General features: G+C 42.4%; 1 protein-coding gene across 1 annotated transcript in view; it reads right to left on the reverse strand.

Moving 5' to 3' along the window:
• Positions 1-20,344, reverse strand: part of TMTC1 (transmembrane O-mannosyltransferase targeting cadherins 1) — a 135,229-nt gene that overhangs the window by 55,804 nt on the left and 59,081 nt on the right. The window contains exons 8-9 of the mRNA XM_081024001.1: positions 12,276-12,465; positions 2,276-2,397 (exon numbers count right to left, since the gene is read on the reverse strand). Of these exons, the coding sequence (XP_080880127.1) occupies positions 2,276-2,397; positions 12,276-12,465 (312 nt within the window). The remainder of the gene's footprint in view (positions 1-2,275; positions 2,398-12,275; positions 12,466-20,344) is intronic.

Genomic DNA, 20,344 nt, shown 5'->3' on the forward strand with positions numbered 1-20,344 from the left:
GCAGTGCCATCCTCCTGTCATCAGCCGTGATACCACTCTCTGGGTCAGAGATGGGGCAGCAACAAAGGGTTGGTGGCAGCCCACAAGTGCATGCTACAAACAGCAATTTCCTTCACATTCCACCACTGTTGTTACCTCCCTCCTGTGAATGGGCGGTGTGGTTTTGGTTACATAAATACCAGCACAAAGTACACTATTAGTATATGCAATATCAACATTAATGAGGTTTTAGTATCACTCTTTCTCTCTCATTTTTGTATACATCTCTGTTTCTTCATCTAACAGGTCTTCATACCTCTGCTGAGACAACGTGTTCTGTTCTCATTCCATATTATAGAAAACACAAACGAGCCTTAGTTTTTTAAAAAACAAACTAGCCCTTCAACTTCAGTCACACCAATTTAGCAACTCATCTACTGATTAAATCAATTCGAATTTGTGAGATAAGCATAACATTATTTTTGTACACACTGGGGAGCAATCAACATCGCCCAATTTCTCCTGATCAAGACAGTGGTTTTCAATATGCACTCTGGGGAACTGTAGATGCCCTGAAAGCTTATAATGGGTTCCCCGGTTTTTTAAAAAAATCAATAATGGCAGACATGTTTCCTCTCAAAGGGAGCTTTGCCAGCGTCCAAAGCTACAGATTGCCCAACAATGAGAGCACTGGATGTGCCTCACTGTCATTTTTAGCCATCTTAGTCAGTGCCTCACATGAACTGAAAGCCAAACCAGATGAGACACAAATCAAACAACTGTGTGATAATTGTTTTAAAAAGTAAATTGCAGGTGCAAAGACCCCAATATAAATCAAGACCCTGAAATTGGGTTTTTATTGAGTGTTCTCTGCAAAGTTATACTTTGCAACAGCACTACCCCTGCAATTTGTATTGTGGGGGGGGGAGCGTCAGTTTACCCCACTGGGAACGTTTTTGAATGTAGATGCAACGTCCCCAATCCAGACTGGGACCATAAGGGGACAAAGGGGTAAAGCCCCCCCCTACCTACCCCTCCAATTCCAGGATCCCACTGCAAATGGGGAGACTGTGCCTGCAATTTATTTTTAAAAAGCCATTCATGCAATTGCTAATTGTGTGATTGGCATGTCATCTGTTTTGGCTCTGTGTGCACACCAGAAAACAAGTCCAGAATCCTCTGGCTTTCCATGAAAAGAAGTTCAAGAATTCCTTGGCAAATTAAAATGTTCCCTAAAGCTAAAAATGTTGAAAGACACCGCTCTAAGAGATAAAAGGCCACATTTTACACTTTCCCAGAATGGTGTGCATTTTGTTTGTTCTTTAACAGTATCTCTCTAGATGTCTACCCATTCATTAAAATGTCAGGCTATATCTCATTCTGTGGCTTAATCTGACATTTCCAGTATCCTTCTTTTTTTATGTTGAACTAAGAAGAACTTGTGACTCAAATGTTTTATATCCAAACAAAATAGCTGAAATTCCCAGGAATCCAAATTACAGTAGGACAATGGATCAGGTATCACATCTAGTACATTTTGAAAAGGAATGCCATTGTTTACCAAAGCTCATTTCTCCCACCCCAAATTTCACTCTAAACTACAGTCAGTTTTTCTAAGAATAATAGACCCAATACAGACTGAAGTAACAGATCAAGATAGAAATCCAATATTTTTCTTTCTTTCCCAGTTCTATCTAATGTTTACAAATAAAGAAGACAACAATTCACCTCTATAGTAGTATCTAGGAAGATACCATTTTGACCAGACTTTGGGTCAGCTCATGGTCACAGCAGTATCCACACTGGGCCTATAAATCACTGTGATTGGTGTAATTGTGGCACCTTGAGAAAGGGCTGTTGTTACTGTACAAGCAACAAGGACCACATATACAATCCTTACATGAAGTCACTAACAGTCACAGTCAAGCTGTTTGAAAATCACTGCCAGCATAGCAACTCTTTCAGTAAAACCCTTGAGTAGATCTAAGTATTGAACCATCCAAATCTCATTTTTACAGATTTACTTTAGCACTTGATGAGCAGCAGACCACGAATATCAGCAAAGTAGTTACAAATGAATGGGATTACATGGCATCACTGCGTACAGCTAGTTGAACAATTCTATCTACCACTGCCTGGTAGATGTTCCTCGACAAATTCTGCAGAATTTCTGAAGCGATAGTTCTAAATACTTGTACATATTTACTTGTGGGAATAAATATGGGCTGAAGACCTTAGTTTTTAAATATCATAATTGAGAGTGTCATTTCAAAAGAATTAAATGTGTGAAAATTACCTAGGCATATACAGGACACGCTCGGCCACAACAAATCCCACCCTGAAGAAGAGGTTGCTAGCCGGTATGAAGGGGAAAACCAGGAACAACAGGCCAACTAGAACTTCTCTGTGTTCCAGTTTCTGCAACGAAACAATAATTAGAGACAAATGAGTGAAAAAGAATGCCAAGTTCAGGGAAGATCATAGTTCCAATTCTAATGTAACAATATTCATACTCATATTTTTCATCATTTCATTTTATTATGGCACTTAAGCTATGTGCTTTAACAACAACAGCAAAACCTAAGAGATTGTATTGCACTGTATAGCATCCAAGCACTGGTTCACAGCTAAAACTTTTAGGTTCAAGCTAATCATTAAATGACCTCTTTATACAGTATTAGCCTTCCACACACATTTTGCAAATGGCAAACGGACAAGGAAATGATAATATCATATTATGAGTATTTTCCTACTACACGTTATTGGGGAGAAGTGAGAGAAGGCAAAGTTGGTGATGTCCAATAATTTCCCCTAATGTATAATGTGTCACTAAACTATGCCAGCTTGTTTTTACTTATCTTGTATATATTCATCTTAAGCCAGTGGGTTATTGTCATTCCAATTTTACAGATGGAAAAATGAAGCAGAGGGATTACAGTTTGCATAAGGTTTATCAGTGTTTCCGTGGCTGAGCTGGGATTGGAACATGGACCTACCAGATCTAAGTGTGCTACTAGCCCCATTCACAAGCAACAGTAAGAACAGGCTTCCTCAACCTCGGCCCTCCAGTTGTTTTGAGACTACAATTCCCATCATCCCTGACCACTGGTCCTGCTAGCTAGGGATCATGGGAGCTGTAGGCCAAAAGCATCTGAGGAAGCCTGGGTAAGAATATTGTCCAAACTAGGCCAACATTTTGCTCCAACCCTAAGTTTCTCAAGGGAAGACTAAAGGCTAGGAAATAACATGTACCATAATATTCTACAATGGGAGGGAAAATCTGATGTACAGAAAGAAGAAATCTAATTGCCCTGTCCAGAACTGGGCTAGAACATTTAGCAATTCTCTTAAGCACAGTCAGCTGCTTAATGATCTCAGCTAACTGCTTAATGATCACAGCTAGTGACCACCTTCTCACTAAGCCAAAAGCGTTGAGATGTTCCAGCAGCAAGCTTCCTTAGGAATTTCAAAGCCTGCCGAAATAGGTCATTTGTTCAGCAGTTCCTACCCAACAGCCATTTCTTGCAACATTTAGGCTTTTCCTCTGAGAACTCCATTCCACCCACAGCAGCAAACATCCATATTTGATGCCTAATAAAACTAAGTAGATGTAACAAGGAACCGCTAAGAGGCTAGAAACATGAAAAATGCACAGTGTTATTTTTATGGCCACTTTTCAGTCTATAGTGCACCGGAGCATTTTATAGCACTCAAATTCTAAGAAATATTGCCTCACAGGCACTGGCACGCACACACTCATATTAAATACACATGTGAGCATGCACATACACAATAGTGGCAGCACCAGTGCCTCATTATCCAAACTAACCTACACAATTACATTGAGGCCCCATTCACTTTCAGCCGGCGAAATGACCATGCAATTTCTTAAAGAATCGTGGGAACTGTAGTTCAGGATAGGAACTAAGAACTCTCTGCAAAGCCCAATTTCAAGATGATGGCATGTAGGCAAGAACTTACCCATTGCATCTCATTTCAAGTAACCCTTACATGCTATGCATGCAATACTGGCACACTAGTGCAGCAAACCGTCTGGGTCAGGGATCTCTGGTATGCTAACACTGAATGAAGAGGCAAAACAACACAGCACAGGTAAGTTCCTCTACCTTGCTGAAATCTGGTTGCCTTAGGCACTGCATTCTTAGCTCCCTTCTCGGACTATGGTTGGTTCGCAGAGCAGCAAATTTAAGTATGTCGTGTAAACATGCTCTTACAGAACCCCAAACTCTCACCTTCACCCTGTTTCCAAAAACAATTCGGGGCAACTTTTACACAACCACTTGTGTGTGTGATGGCTGACTTTCAGCACACTTTGGCATGGGAATAGACAAGAGACACTATATATTAATCTAACGCATTTTAGACCCTTCTGGTCCCTTGCGGAAATCTAAAATCAATTTAAAATATTTTTAATTTGCAGAACTGACTATACTATACTATACTAACAGTAATACTATACTATAGGACACTATACTATTGTTATAGGATTGGGGGATTGATTTGGATGACGCTCATGGGTACCAACCCAGCCTGTGGTTTTGCAGCTACATGTTGGGGGTCTGAAATGGCCAAAGCAGTTTGCATCTCTAGCTCCCAGGCCCAACAACTGCTTTCAAGGATTCCAGAACAGAAAAGGCTCACTCCATGTTATGGCCATCTAAAAATGACACCAGCCAGACTATTTTCACCTTTCGCCACTCAACTTCATTGAGAAATTCTAAATTCTAGTGTTATCATGGGGGCGGGCCATGATCTTGTCTATGCTCTCCACGCCATTTCGAATTATATCAGTGGCAGAGCACGGTCTTTCCATGCACAAGATCCCAGCTGCAGTCCTGGCATCTCCAGTTACAAAGGCTCTGAATGGCAATATGAATGGCTGCAACTCTTGAGATCTGTTGTCAGGCATGGCTGACAATAATGGGATAGAGAAGCCTTCAGTCTTACCCGCTACAAGGCAGTTCCTTATCCATTCAGTATTCAAACTGCAAGGCAGAAGTGAAATTTTAACAGGAAATTTTTCAACAATGGCCTTTCATCAACCTTTTCATCCTTTTTAAGACACAGATGGGACTGACTGGGTGTTAATCAGAGCCTAATCTTCATTTTTGGGTATAGGCTTTTCCCCTCCTCCTCCTCCCTTTTGTTCCTAGCAAGTCTGTGAAGAATTGGTTTGATTCTATCCACTTAATCCTACAAGCTCTAATGGTACTTGAAGATTTTTGCTGAACAAATGCAGACAATGACATAAGAAAATAAAACTCTAAAGACAAACTGAGTCTTAAAAAAAAAAAAAGAGGAATTGGCCTTTATAGCCTTTTTCTTTTGAAGACACTAGATTGCTCCCGTGTGCAGAAAAAATGATGCAAGAACATGCTCACCCCCTCTTTCTCTCTCTCTTTTTTTACAGATTACAAATAGCAAATAAAAAGGGAAAGTCAAACTAGGAAGGAGGACAGGGATTAAAATGCTTTTACCATACAAATTGTTGACACAGATACTTTTCTAGCTCTTTTATTTGTGGAAATATAAGAAATCACATGCAGATGGTATTCTGCCTATCGAGATGTGGGGCTTATTGTGTTCATTTTACTGGTAACATGCTAGTGCTTTTGTCTCGATTCCTAACGTTCCTTTTTTGCTGCAGTACCTATTGCATTATGGAACCATGGCTTTTTTATCAATATGTTGCCGTGTTGCACAAAATTTTAAACCGTGGGAAAGAACTGCATGTCAGGAAACCACCCCAAATTTCATTACATGAAATTAGAACACAATATGCCCATAACCTTCCAGGTTAACCAGGTTGCAAAAGAATTTTTTTTCTGGAAACAACACAGAAATGAGCCCTGAACTTCCATTAGATTTCCAGAAGTGGCTTTTATGCTATGTGAAAGGTCACATGGAAATTAACAGGTAAGAAAATGTCGGGGAAATGCAATAGCATGCTGTCCAAATGCAGCCCGAGCAGCAATCTAATTAAATAGCTATAAAGCTATGCACTGCTCAGTGGTCTGAAGATCTCATTGCTTTTCTACATTTCAACACTTGGCTTATAATAGCTTAGATATCTGATTGGACATATGGACAGTGTATATTAATTTATACATTAAAGTTATTGTTAATGTCAGCAGGCAATGTTCAAGCTATATGTGTCTTGGATCCCCTCCCCCATCTTTTGCTTTATCTTATTCGGGGAACAAGTTGGCAAAACCACATTAACATAGTGCCAGCCTATACTTATAAAAGAAGAATACCCAGCACTAGCTTTGATTTTGTAAATAGATATATAGATTCTATAGACGTTATTAAGGACCAAACATGACAGATAACAGTTGTGGAATGTGTTTGCATTTGTGTCCATCTTTGCCATTTTGGCAGATGAGAAGCAGTGGCATATAGGACTGCTTATATATGGAGCCCTAAGTAAGACGCAGGTGGTGCTATGGGTTAAACCACTGAGCTTACGGCTTGTCGAAGAGAAGGTCGGTGGTTCAAATCCCCATGACGGGGTGAGCTCCTGTTGTTCAGTCCCAGCTCCTGCCAACCTAGCAGTTCAAAAGCATGTCAAAGTGCAAGTAGATAAATAGGTACCACTCCGGTGGGAAGGTAAACGGCATTTCTGTGCGCTGCTCTGGTTTGCCAGAAGCGGCTTAGTCATGCTGGCCACATGACCCAGAAGCTGTACGCCGGCTCCCTTGGCCAGTAAAGCGAGATGAGCGCCGCAACCCCAGAGTCACGGACGACTGGACCTAACAGTCAGGGGTCCCTTTACCTTTACCTTTAAGTAATGGTTTAACTTTAAACACATCCTTTCATGCCCTCCCTTCCAAAAAGAAAAAGTATTTTAATCCAATCCTGTGGGTCTGTTGATCTAGAATCATACGAGGAGATGAGCCTGTAGCTGCTTCAACATTTGCTACTCCTTAAGGAGTTAAAATTCACAATTTTAAAAGCTCAGTTAATCTCCTTAGTGTTTCCTGTGCTCCTGTAAGTCAGTTAACAGGGCAGGCGCGCAGTTTATGCAGGGAAGGAGGGAGAGAGATATTCTTTTAGCCAGCCCCAGGGTCTCTTGACTTATTGCTTTCTCTTCCTGAAGCAAATGCTAATGCAATAGTCATAGAAAACCTCATTGCCAAAGCACCAGGAACATCAATAGTGACCTTAGCAGGGGTGTCAGGAAATTCAGCAGGCCCTCAGGAAAATCAAGGAAGGATTGATTCAAAATGGGTCTTTTATGAAAATGAAGGCATTTTCCAGAGAGTAAAATGCAAGAAGTCAATAAACAGCCCTGCTCACCTTGTATATCTTCGGTGCATGGGGGGATAAGAACTGTTTGGGAAGGGAGAGAAAGATATGTGCTTCCAAAACCTTGTCCATTTTGGCCTCTAGGAAACGCCCTTACCGCCAAGGAACCGTAGACAGCCATTTGTAGATGAAAAGCCAACTGTAGCAAGGTATGCAAGGTTTTTATTCACACAGACTTAAAATGGTGAACAGCACCCTTAGCTGCTTTTGTAACAGGCGCTAATTCATTTGCTGCTAGGTCACCTTCCGACGCAGATGTTCAGTTCACATACAGATGTAGAACAACTTAATAGAAAGCAATTTGATTACAACTTAATGCAAACCAATTTGATTAGACACTTAATATAAACCAGTTAGACTACAAAAACAACTGAAAAAGCACTATTTCCAAATGCTAGGCAAAATAAACATGCTTCTTCTACATGTCTCCAAGACCAGGCCAGAAAACAGTTGTAAAATGCAGTGCAGTGGAACAGCCAGATACCACACCTCTACGCTCAAGGGAGAGAACTGCACAGGTGTGGATTGGGGTGAAGTGAGGGACATAAGAATAGCTCTTCTGTTCTGTGTCTGATGCTGGAAGAATTCATGGAAACTGGAGGAAATGATGTATGGCAGGCTAACAGGCTGAAATGAGTACCATCTCCTCCCATGAATGCTTAGCCTACTCAGGAGCCTTTAGTAAGGGACTTTATAAAAAGCTTTTTGAAAGCCTAAGTACATAATGTTGACTGGATCACCACTATGCAGGTGCTTGCAGACACTCTCCAAGAGCTCTAAGTTTAGTGAAACAGGAGTTATCCTTACAGAAGCCATGTTGGTTTTCTTTCAGCAAGACCTGAAGGCTTGACCATTCTAGATGATCCTTGTGGTCCCTTCTATGATTCTATCTTTAATGCTTTCCACCAGCTTCCCCAAAACGAATGTTACACTAGCCAGCTTGGATCTCTTCTGAATCGCTTTTTAAGAAACTGGCGTTGCACTGGTCTTTTTCCAGTCCTTGGGTATGGGGGCTGGTTTTAGGGACAAGTTACACATTTTTGTTAGAAGATCAACAATTTAACATCTCTTTAAGAATGCTCAGTTGTACCTGGATATTTGCCACTTTTTAATTTGCCAGCAATGCCTAGAACTTGGTCGCTTGTCACTAATGCAGGCGATGACCATTTTGCACGGAGGTTCCATTCCTGGCCCCCGCGCACATCAGCAGAGTGTGCATAAGCCTCTTGCTTCCCCATTCTGCCTTCTTCCAGGTCCAAAAGGACCCGCCCATCAGCAGCTGTGCATCAATTGGACACACTCAAAAGGGTTGCAGCTCCTGTATTTCCCTGTTTCCATCCTGAGAAAGTTGGCTCAAGCACAAAAATCTGCCCTACATAAGCAAAGAACGAAAGAAGCACATATATTTTATCATAGATTATTCCTAACTTTTTACCTAATTAAATATGAATATTTTTGAAATATCTCTTTGCTTCGTATGAACGGAAAAGAAATTATATATCCTCTGGCAAGGACTATGACCCACAAGCAGGAAACAAAAGAACTTATGGGAACTGGTTTAATTAGACTTTGCTGGATATTGGGAAATGAAAATTGTAATTCCTTCCTTCTTACGAGAAAGGATACATCAGAAGGATACCAAGGGAAAGCTAAAGAGCAGGAGCACTGCTAATTTCCTGAAACAAATAAGCTGATAATACTGGAGAGCTACTCTTGCATTCTAGGCAACCTTCTCTCCAGCAAAACGGCACATGGCCCTATTCCAAGAGTACCGTAAGCAAAAGCAAGACCTGGAAGAGCCACAAGGCGATAAACCTATATTCATTCTACATTATAAATATAGAAGTATTCAGCAAAGAAAACTGAGCTGCCTGCCTTGGTAGTTTATCAGCACTGCACACACATTCCAACAATGCAATTACCCAAATCACAAGAGCTGACAACAAATTAGTCTCACTTAAAAATTCAATGATAACAAAATAATCAATCCCTTAGACATATTCTGTAATTATATTCAATGTAACCTGTCTTCCGACTCAGTATGACACGAGGCACCATCTCCCTCCGGTGCTCTGAGGTTGGGCAAACCTGAGGAAGGGGATAGTATCTGGTTGCTGTTGGGCACCCAGAGACAAGACCAGCTGCCCCAGCAACCAGATGCATATATCCCTGTTGTGTGAATTTTACTGGAAGTACACAGCATATACACTCTATGCATGCTTGGGGCAATAAACACTTTATAGGACACACATTGGATATATTGCAGGTGCAACTTGGTCCTGGTCTATCAAGGCTGAAAAATTTGCAAAGTCTGTGGGTAGATAATGAAAGATTTAATGGGGGTGGGGGGTGTAGAGCTGTTCTAAATAATTTTGATGCTGGGTGCAGCTTTATGTGAATGTAGGGGGTACGCATTTCCAGCTTGAGCCCTGCCTTTTCTGTGCAGCTAGTGGTTCATTACTAGAGCTGAACCAAGGCCACTGTACCCACTAAACTGACATAAAATGTGAGGCTATCCTGAGTAGCTGGCATACTCCAACTACTGGTGGGATATGGGCCAACCGTATGACACAAACAGTGCCACTCTCTGTACATGCACACACACACCCCTGGCCTAGAAAGCAATTGCAAACCTGGGAGTGTAAGAAAACGTATTCTATTTCTTTCTCTGAATGGCTATTACACCTAATGATGGCTGTACTACTTTTGGAAAGCTAGTTGTTCAGAAACAAAACACATGCTCCAAACGTAACATTATATCATCTCTCTTAACCAAGTCTCTCATTCTATGGGCCTCTGTACACTGGCTGGAAAACTGGATATAAGCTTCATCGGATCTGCTGCTTTGATTTTGTGGAGCAGAGGAAGGGAGGTTATATCTCTGCAAGGTTGACAGAATGAGACACATTGGTTAAGAGAGATGAAGCAATGTTTCATTTGGGGCTTTTGCTTTGTTTTTGATCTATCAGTGGTTCAAAAGTGTCGTAATCATCATTTAGCGTAGAGAAAGAAATAAAATCCATTTTCTTACCTTTTCCAGGTTGACAAGTGCTGTCTGGGTATTTTGTTTTAATGGCAAAAAGCAGTCCAGAGAACAAGTAGGTCCTTTGTTCTCAGAGCAGCAGCGTGCAATATTTCTGACTGCTAGCTGGTATTACTTCACCTATTCTGCGTCTCTAGAGTGTTACAAAGCATTCACGATTAAATTCTCACACAGCTCATCTTTCTCCCCAGGTTCATTACCAACACACGACTCTCAGCTTGTTTGTGGAAAAGTGGATAACCAACCCTAAATCGTCAGCTCTGTACCAATATCCCCCCCCCCCAAATTATATATATTAAAAGCAGAACACTTGATGACTTTTTGCTTCATGTACTGATCTGAGTTGTGATGGACAAGTTCAAAGTGACCCATGACCAAAGCCATAGGAAATCTGATTAGGATGGAAGAGGCAAGAGGAGTAAGGAAAAGAGGCGGAAGTAATCAGGAGCAGATGGAGACACAATGAATCCAAGGTTTCCTAATATACAAGAGAAGCAAACCTTAAGTTCATTTATGTCACAATACTCACCCTCACCTCCTCTCCCTGCCCTGCTCCCGATTCCCAAATCCCTCTCTATCTTCCCTCTTTCCATTCTGCTACAAAGAGATCCCAGGTACAAGAGCCACCTGATATTTTGCCAGTTCATACATTACACAGGTAAACTGTGGTGGAGTAAGGAGTGGAAGGGGTGTGCATGAATCGGAGCGGGTTGTCATGGGGAAAGGGCCAGACTCTCAAAAAAGTGCTCAGACACAGCACTTTACATCACAGGCTTGTTCCTAGAAAACATGGGGCAAAAGGTAACTGCGGATGAGCCCGGGTTATATGCGTGGAACTTGGGATCACATTCACTTGCCTCAAACAAATGTTTTCTTACGGGTGCAGCTCCAATACACATACTAGCTCTCCTGCTCACAAAGCCTGCCTCATCTGTATGAAGCCAAAACTTCATTGCTTTGTTTGTGCTGATCCACTTCTTCCATTAAAATAAATGGGATAGACAGCCCACACTCAGTATGTTCAAGGAAGAACACCCAGACCTCTTGATCTTCTAGGTAAAGGTAAAGATACCCCTGACCATTAGTTCCAGTTGCGGACGACTCTGCGGTTGTGCGCTCATCTCACTCTATAGGCCGAAGGAGCCAACGTGTGTCCGCAGACAGCTTCCGGGTCATGTGGCCAGCATGACTAAGCCGCTTCAGGTGAACCAGAGCAGCGCACGGATCCTCTACTCACCAGAAATTTCTTTTTTAAAACTGCTACCAACTCAATGGTTCACAATAGTCTAAAGACCTTCCCCAAGGTTGTGGGGGCACAAAGGGAGACAAGAGTGCTTGATTCCTCCTCCCCCTCCCACTAAAGCTTGATTCACGCACAGGTAGAACAGGACTTTCAACTACAGCATCAGAGAGTTGTTACATTCAAATCAATATGGTACAGCCTGTAAAGTAGCCTGTATCACTTATTATTTCATGTTCCCTTCAACCTAAGGTTCCAGGGCAGGTTATAGCAATTAAAGGACAATATTAAAAACAGTTCAAAACAACATAAAATAACAGAAATAAGGTGGCTCCTAAAAATATACATCTCTCATGTCAAAAGCCACGGTAAAGAGATACATCTTCGGCATTTGCCAGACGCACCACTGTGGGGAAGGAGTTCCACAACTTAGAGGGTGCTGCAGTAAATCCTCTCTCCCGGGTGATACACGCAACACCAAGTTTCTGGGGGTGGTGGAACAACCAAGACTGAGATTATTCCTTGGTAAATAACATCTGACCAGGCCCAGATGGGTATGTACAAAGAGAAACGGAATACTTATCTTTAGCATATTCAGGAACACTGCCTCCTCCGTTCTTTCCGGACAGAATTGTTTCTACATAATCAGTACACAAACAAATAAGTAGAGAAACATTTGTTTACCTTGAATGCTACTATGCAGTGAAGACCCAGCAGCAGCATCACCGCTGCCATCAGAAGTGTGGCAAAATTCCTCATGTCCCAGATCGATTCAACCAAAGGGATACTCCCAACCTGCCAGTCATAGCACAGAGTAATGGGAGCCAGTAGAAGCCAGGCATTGAAGGCCAGGAGGTAGGAATAAGTAAGAAACCTACAAAATGAAACGTGAAGTTCAGTTACTAGCATGCTGCTCGTAGGGGGAAAGGCAGGATTGTCAGCAGTAGGTGGAAAGGACACTGGTGCAAATCAGAGCCAAGTTTAATTTGTGGGATGAAAGAACAGTGAAAGAACATCCACAACTCTGCATTAATTTCCACACTCATATCCATTCGGCAGTACCATATCACATTAGATGAGTAGAGATGGGCAATATCTTTATTAGGACTAATCAAAATGCCACAGAATAGTGAGTAAAGCTTTTTGAGTTCTCCAGAACACTTCATCATGTCAACTGTTATACAACCCTGCTTTGTGAAGCATCTAGGCCTAAGAAAGAGTTCAGGAGAATGGAAAAGCTTGCCTGCTATTCTTTGGGATCCTGGTTGGTCCTAATAAAGGTGTTATCCAAATGTGATTTTTGAAGGTACCATTACAGGTGCCTTTGCTTTTTATGTACATTCCTAATGGCATGCACTGGAGAAACCCAGGTAGATGGGCAGGGTGAAAAGAGAAGAGAAGAGAAGAGAAGAGAAGAGAAGAGAAGAAAAGAAAAGAAAAGAAAAGAAAAGAAAAGAAAAGAAAAGAAAAGAAAAGAAAAGAAAAGAAAAGAAAAAGAAAAGAAAAATAAATAAAATAAAAATAAAAATAAAAATAAAAATAAAAATAAAAAATAATAATAATAATAATATCCCATGCAGCAGTGGCAGCAGCAGGCCCTCTATAAACTCAGTGAGACATGATTGGCTGTTCTAATGAGCCGATTGGGCCGAGGCAACTGATCAAGCCAAACCACAGATTCATGATACAAGCTCAGATATGTAAGCTCGGCTCCCAAAAGGTAGTACAGTCAGGTAAGACAAGTGTGGACAGACAAGAAGGTAGTGGGAGTTGGCAGGGCTGTAGAAAAGGCTTGCAGGATCCTGTACCTAAGTAGGAATAGGCAGGTGCAGAGCAGGAGCAGAATCCATGCTGCTTTTTTCTTAACACAGCCCATTAACAGAAAGGAGAAGGACAAGAAAGGCCAGAGAAAAAGCATAGTGCAGCAAGGCAAGGAGCCAGTAAAGTTAATTGGACCTAAGAAGACTTACGGTGTTGCACAAGGCTGCCATGTCCCAGGAAAGCTCCCAGAAGACCCACAGACTGAAAATTCACTTGTGCAATAAAAGCCGACATAGTGCAGCAGTTACAGCAGCTTTTGCCATCCCAGTGCCTTCCAGATGTTTTGGACTACAACACCCATGAGCTGCAGTCAACACTGTGCGGGGGGTTGTAGTTCACAACATCTGAAAGGTATCAGCTTGGCAAAGGGTGGGTTACAATATTGGGCTAGGAGTTGAAATCTCTGCTCAGCCATGGAGCCAGTGACCGTTTCCCAGCCTAGCGGATCTCCTAGGTTTGTTGTGCAGCTAAAATGTGTGTGAGTGTGCGCACATGCACACGGGCGTCTGCACGATTTTGTACACCACTTTGAGCTCCTTGAAGGAACGGCAGGATATAAATATATACAAGTAAGTTAGTGTCTGATAACCTTGTGAGGTATAAGAAAGGTTGGTCATATAATGGAAAAACACCTTTTTGTTTCTGAGGCAGTGATCTGATGAAAACTGCTTTTCTGCAATCTGGTAGCATTTAGAAGCCAAGACAACTGAGAAGCCAATATCAGACTGTTAATCTCAGCATCACACCTGGCTGATGTGGAAAACAACAACATAATGAGAGATTCCCTTGAGGAGCAGAGCTTCCAACATAACCCAGGCAACATGTAAGCAGCCCACAAGGATGCGGACAGCTTAGCTGCTGACCCTGCAACTGTTCTTGTGAACTATTATGAGCAGGCAAAGGAAACAGAAGTCCCCTCCCCATACCATGTGAGAACATTTACAAAGACGAATGATAAGACCTATTTGTACAGCACTTTCAGCAGAAATGATACGTAACAACAAACGACAGAAACACCAACCAAGTGGCTTGAAAATTGCTCTGTTCTGTCTTGGCACCACTTATGATCCTTCCAAACATTCTGCCAGCACAGCCACATATTGTTTTCCAAATCCTAAAACACTCGTCACATGCTGTGCATAGTTGGCTGGTTCACATCTCAGCTTATCACAACAGAAAATCTCTTGGCTGTTTTGCTCATTGTCAAATGCTGAAAGCTCTCATTAAATTTGCACGGTTTAGGAAGCATTCGCCAAACATGGCAGTGGGACTAAAGAGAGCACTTATTGATTCGCCGCAAGCCTCTTTTGAAAATGCAAGGATTCCATCTGTGACAGTTTTTAAAGCGTAACAATTTGGATCGCCTTCCCATTTTAATAGCCTTGAATAATAGCTTGCCGTTTGTGTATACCACAAAGCTAAGAGTGGCTGTGACAGCGGGCAGTAAGTGTGAGGCCAAAGAATAAAAGGCAGCATTTATTTTTAAGTAATCAACAACGTCATATAGTACCTTTCATCAGTAGCTCTCAAAATGCTTTGCAAAAAGTATAAAGGACCTGCAAACACTAAAATAGCTAATGCTATTAATCAGCTTTCACAAAAGCAGTAAGATACACTTGTTATTTCTATGAAGTAGTACATTGCCATTTATCATCCCCAAAACCTGCTGTAGGAGGTTAAGCTAGTGATTTGTCAAAGGTCATGCACTGGAACACACCTTACAACTAGTCAGATTATTTGTCCGTCTAGCCCAGTACAATGTACTCCAGGGGTGCAGAACCAGATATTGGTGGACTACAACTCCCACAATCCCTTTCCATTGGCCATGCTGACCAAGACTGCTGGAAGCTGAAGTCCAACATCAGAAGGGCCACTGGTCTCCTCTCACTGGCAGCAGCCCTCAGGGTTCTCAGGCAGATAACTTTCCCATCATCTGCTACCTCATTCTTTCAGCTGGAGATGACATGGATTAAGCCTCAGACCAGGGGTCGTGGTGCCTGGTGCCCATTTGGACTGGTAGGGCAGAAAACAAGGAGGCTAAGGATTTGGGGAGTTAGATCCACTGACATGCAGAGCCAACTAATTCTAGTTTTGTCCCCGACTTCTTCCCTGGTGAGTTTTACTAAGGCAATGCTGAAACTAAGATTTCCAGGCGCCACAAAATTAATCCAGATTAGCTACTTCCTTGCCTCTTTTCAGCCAGCACAGCAATGCCAAAAAATATTCCAGCGGCCTCTGTTATTGGGTAGTTAGAAAACAGCATTCCTTCTCTTCCAGCCTGAACTTTTAAGTTTCACTAAGAACACTCTCCTAAATTTACTATCTACATGGGAAGTCAAGAAATAAGAGCACAAAGGCGTTCTTGCTGGCTGCCTCTCAACTGTGGAATTTGCTCCCTCTTACCAGACTTGCCAAACCCTGAGATTGTGCTTCTCATAGTGATATTTTTATTCAAGTTACCTTTGGGTGACCAAAGAAAGAGTAAGATGATGATAATTAAACTCTAATTAATTACAATAGCATAATGTTACCCCTCTTGAGCTCTTGGCATAGGGAAGGCTATAAATCAAATGAAACTAATGAGCCCCCTGTTAATCTCATCAGATTTTAAAAAGGAAAGTGAAGCTGTTTCGCTTCATGTATATACAGATTTTCATGACAGTATATAATTACTTATAATGCAATTTGCTCAAAAGCAAGTTCCCTTGGGTTCAATCGGGTGCTTGGTCCAGAGTTGCAAGAATTCAGCATTAAAAAGAAAAAAATCCTAAAACTAAAAGGAGAACTTGAAAGATGAACTTTCCAGTTACAGGCTTCTGCCATTCTCCATGTTAAAGCAAGGCCTGAGTTTATTCCCAAAGTTTGCATGATTTTATAAAAAAGAACCTCGGCAGCAACTGTTACTGTGGCATACTGGATGCTTGAATGCATTTAATCTAATGCTTTAAAACTAATTATAAATACTGCTTGTGCAACCAGATCTCTCTCAAGAACATAAAACAACCACCCTTCCAAAACACAGCTCTGAGGAAAGTGACAGCTTGAACATAAACACCGGGGACTTGCTTGCTTCCCTAACTGCAATCTAGGTTGTTTATTATTTTACCCCAATCTATAGTTTATGCAGCTCTGGAGAATGTTCCCTAATCATTTGAGTTAATTTGTCTACTAATTTTCAGTATGCATTGCATTTCTTCCAATTAACATTTGCTCTTTGAATAACTGAGACGAACAGTGCAGATTAAGTCAGATGGCCAAAGAGTGTTTGCATTTTTAAAAAATTATTTTGCAGACTTCATGTAAAATAAATATTTTTTTATTGCTAATATGTCGAGAAACTGCTTGTTTTTCTTTCTGGTGCCAAGGCATCTGCACTTCTAGCCCTAGATTCAAACAACGAAAAGCATCAAAGTTGAAGCAAAGTTAACTCTTTACAGCCTAGTCACATTACTGCCTAGTCCTATGCAATTTCCCCCCAAACTAATTTCACTGTATTTAATGAGGCTCTCAATAGTTTAACCTGTTTAGAATTGCAGCCTTGAAGTCAATGGGACCTGCATAGGATTTTGCATAGGATTGTAAAGTATGGTAAAGGTAAAGGACCCATGGATGGTTAAGGCTGACTGACCGAACCCAAAGGGTGCTCATCAATGGTTCCTCTTCATCCTGGAGAAGAGTGACTAGTGGGGTGCCACAGGGTTCTGTCTTGGGCCCGGTCTTATTCAACATCTTTATCAATGACTTGGATGATGGACTCAAGGGCATCCTGATCAAATTTGCAGATGACACCAAACTGGGAGGGGTGGCTAACACCCCAGAGGACAGGATCACACTTCAAAACGACCTTGACAGATTAGAGAACTGGGCAAAAACAAACAAGATGAATTTTAACAGGGAGAAATGTAAAGTATTGCACTTGGGCAAAAAAAGTGAGAGGCACAAATACAAGATGGGTGACACCTGGCTTGAGAGCAGTACATGTGAAAAGGATCTAGGAGTCTTGGTTGACCACAAACTTGACATGAGCCAACAGTGTGACGCGGCAGCTAAAAAAGCCAATGCAATTCTGGGCTGCATCAATAGGAGTATAGCATCTAGATCAAGGGAAGTAATAGTGCCACTGTATTCTGCTCTGGTCAGACCTCACCTGGAGTACTGTGTCCAGTTCTGGGCACCACAGTTCAAGAAGGACACTGACAAACTGGAACGTGTCCAGAGGAGGGCAACCAAAATGGTCAAAGGCCTGGAAATGATGCCTTATGAGGAACGGCTAAGGGAGCTGGGCATGTTTAGCCTGGAGAAGAGGAGGTTAAGGGGTGATATGATAGCCATGTTCAAATATATAAAAGGATGTCACATAGAGGAGGGAGAAAGGTTGTTTTCTGCTGCTCCAGAGAAGCGGACACGGAGCAATGGATCCAAACTACAAGAAAGAAGATTCCACCTAAACATTAGGAAGAACTTCCTGACAGTAAGAGCTGTTCGACAGTGGAATTTGCTGCCAAGGAGTGTGGTGGAGTCTCCTTCTTTGGAGGTCTTTAAGCAGAGGCTTGACAACCATATGTCAGGAGTGCTCTGATGGTGTTTCCTGCTTGGCAGGGGTTTGGACTCGATGGCCCTTGTGGTCTCTTCCAACTCTATGATTCTATGATTCTAAGTCCACTCAAAGGCTACTATGGGGTAAGGCTCTCAGCTCGCTTTTCAGGCCAAGGGAGCTGGTGTTTGTCCACAGACAGCATTCCGGGTCATGTGACCAGCATGACTATACCATGTATAGTCATGTATAGTGTGGTGTAGTGGTTAAGAGCAGTAGTCTCGTAATCTGGGGAACCGGGTTCGCATCTCTGCTCCCCCACATGCAGCTGCTGGGTGACCTTGGGCTAGTCACACTTCTCTGAAGTCTCTCAGCCCCACTCACCTCACAGAGTGTTTGTTGTGGGGGAGGAAGGGAAAGGAGAATGTTAGCCGCTTTGAAACTCCTTCGGGTAGTGATAAAGCGGGATATCAAATCCAAACTCTTCCACTTCTTCTTCTTCTTCTTCTTCTTCTTCTTCTTCTTCTTCTTCTTCTACCACTACTGGCGCACAGAGGACCGTGACGAGTGGCAGAGTGCACGGAAATGCCGTTTACCTTCCCACCACAGCAGGAATTATTTATCTACTCGCTCTGGTATGCTTTCTGCTAGGTTGGCAGAAGCTGGGACAGAGCAACAGGAGCTCACCCCATCGCGCGGACTCGAACTGCCGACCTTCCAATCGGCAAGCCCAAGAGGCTCAGTGGTTTAAACCACAGCGCCACTCACGTCCCTACTAGGATTGTACTCTTAGTCAAGAAGCAAACAACGTGAGTAGTCCCAAGACCATGAACTCTTAATTGGCTGCAGCAGATGTATAGGTATTTTTAAGATACACTACCCCATATAACAGTGGTTTCCCTTGGTGGGCCAAGCTCAGCCTGTGTGCCAGAGGTTACCCACCCCTGAAACAGAATGAGCAGGGAGGCCCTCAGATGCAGGACAGTTGACTCACTCCAATCTGACACCATACATATGACTATTTAAAAGAGCTGAAACTCTTTTAATACCACCAGAGGCTAAAATTGCCTGGGACCAAGTATCATGGCTGTAGCAATTCCATACCTGGAATACGCTGGACAGACCAGTGTCCTTTATCCTATCCAAACTCAGCATTCACTTCTTCCCTCTACATGGGACCCAACTGATAATCTAATACTGTATAATATATATGTACCTTTACTATATGTCTGCATCTGCCTGTCTCTCTCTGTCCATTTTCTTTCCCCTCTGGTTGCCAGCGTCTCTCTTCTGCATTGTTTATGTGGCATTGCTGATACAACCAATCTTAAAACAAACAAACCCACACATACATACACAACCCTCTCTTGGGTTGCAACCTACCAACAGAACTTGGCCCTATAGCAGGTCCTGAGCCTGAGGAAAGTTGGGTGGGAATTCAGTTTGTGCCACCAACAACTATCACCTGTGGCTGAAGGAGGGGCTACAGAGAAACCAACCGGACCAGCAATGAAGCCTCTTAACAGGAAGACAAGAGAACAGATCATATTGTTCTGCTTGACCTCTATTAAAAGCTTCTGGGTCAGGCTGTCTCACTGGTGTGGGATAGGATCCCACTACATTGGTACCTCGGGTTAAGTACTTAATTCGTTCCGGAGGTCTGTTCTTAACCTGAAACTGTTCTTAACCCGAAGCACCACTTTAACTAATGGGGCCTCCCGCTGCCGCCGCGCCACCGGAGCACGATTTCTGTTCTCCTCCTGAAGCAAAGTTCTTAACCCGAGGTACTATTTCTGGGTTAGCGGAGTCTGTAACCTGAAGCATCTGTAACCTGAGGTACTACTGTACTACAATGGTATACAACCACCTTCTGCAGGCCCTTCCATACACAGAACAACCTGGTAGAAGTATGATGTCCACCAGTTTTATATGGGGAGTGGAGACAGACACACACACTCAAAAAGAAGCTGTTATCTTTTCAAAAATGATTCGGCTGACAAAGAGACAAGTATGCCGAGCTATATAGAAAGCGGGAAGGTTTTGCCGCATGGATGGGCTCCCTGATAGGAGCGCCTCAGAGTAAACAAACCAAATACGGCAGAGATAGGGAGCCCATAAATAACAGCACCTGGTTATAATTGCAGCCACATATGTTTTACAACATTATTATGAAGTGCCTTGTCAAGCGCATTTGATTTAGAGCTGTGAAAAAGATGGAAAGAGCCCCAAGCTAAAATAGCTTCAGCTGTAAATACCGAAGTGAAAAATTGTTACGCCTAATGAAGGGCATTAATAACATTTCCTCTCGGCATTTAGGAAGAGTTAAAATTCTGTTCGTTATCTGAGGAAGCCCACAAGGTTTTTAAAAGGAAAAGTTAATGGGCTACAAAACCTACCC

The sequence above is a fragment of the Podarcis pityusensis genome (assembly GCF_964106645.2).
Source record: "Podarcis pityusensis genome assembly, chromosome: 10".
Classification (NCBI taxonomy): Eukaryota; Metazoa; Chordata; class Lepidosauria; order Squamata; family Lacertidae; genus Podarcis; species Podarcis pityusensis.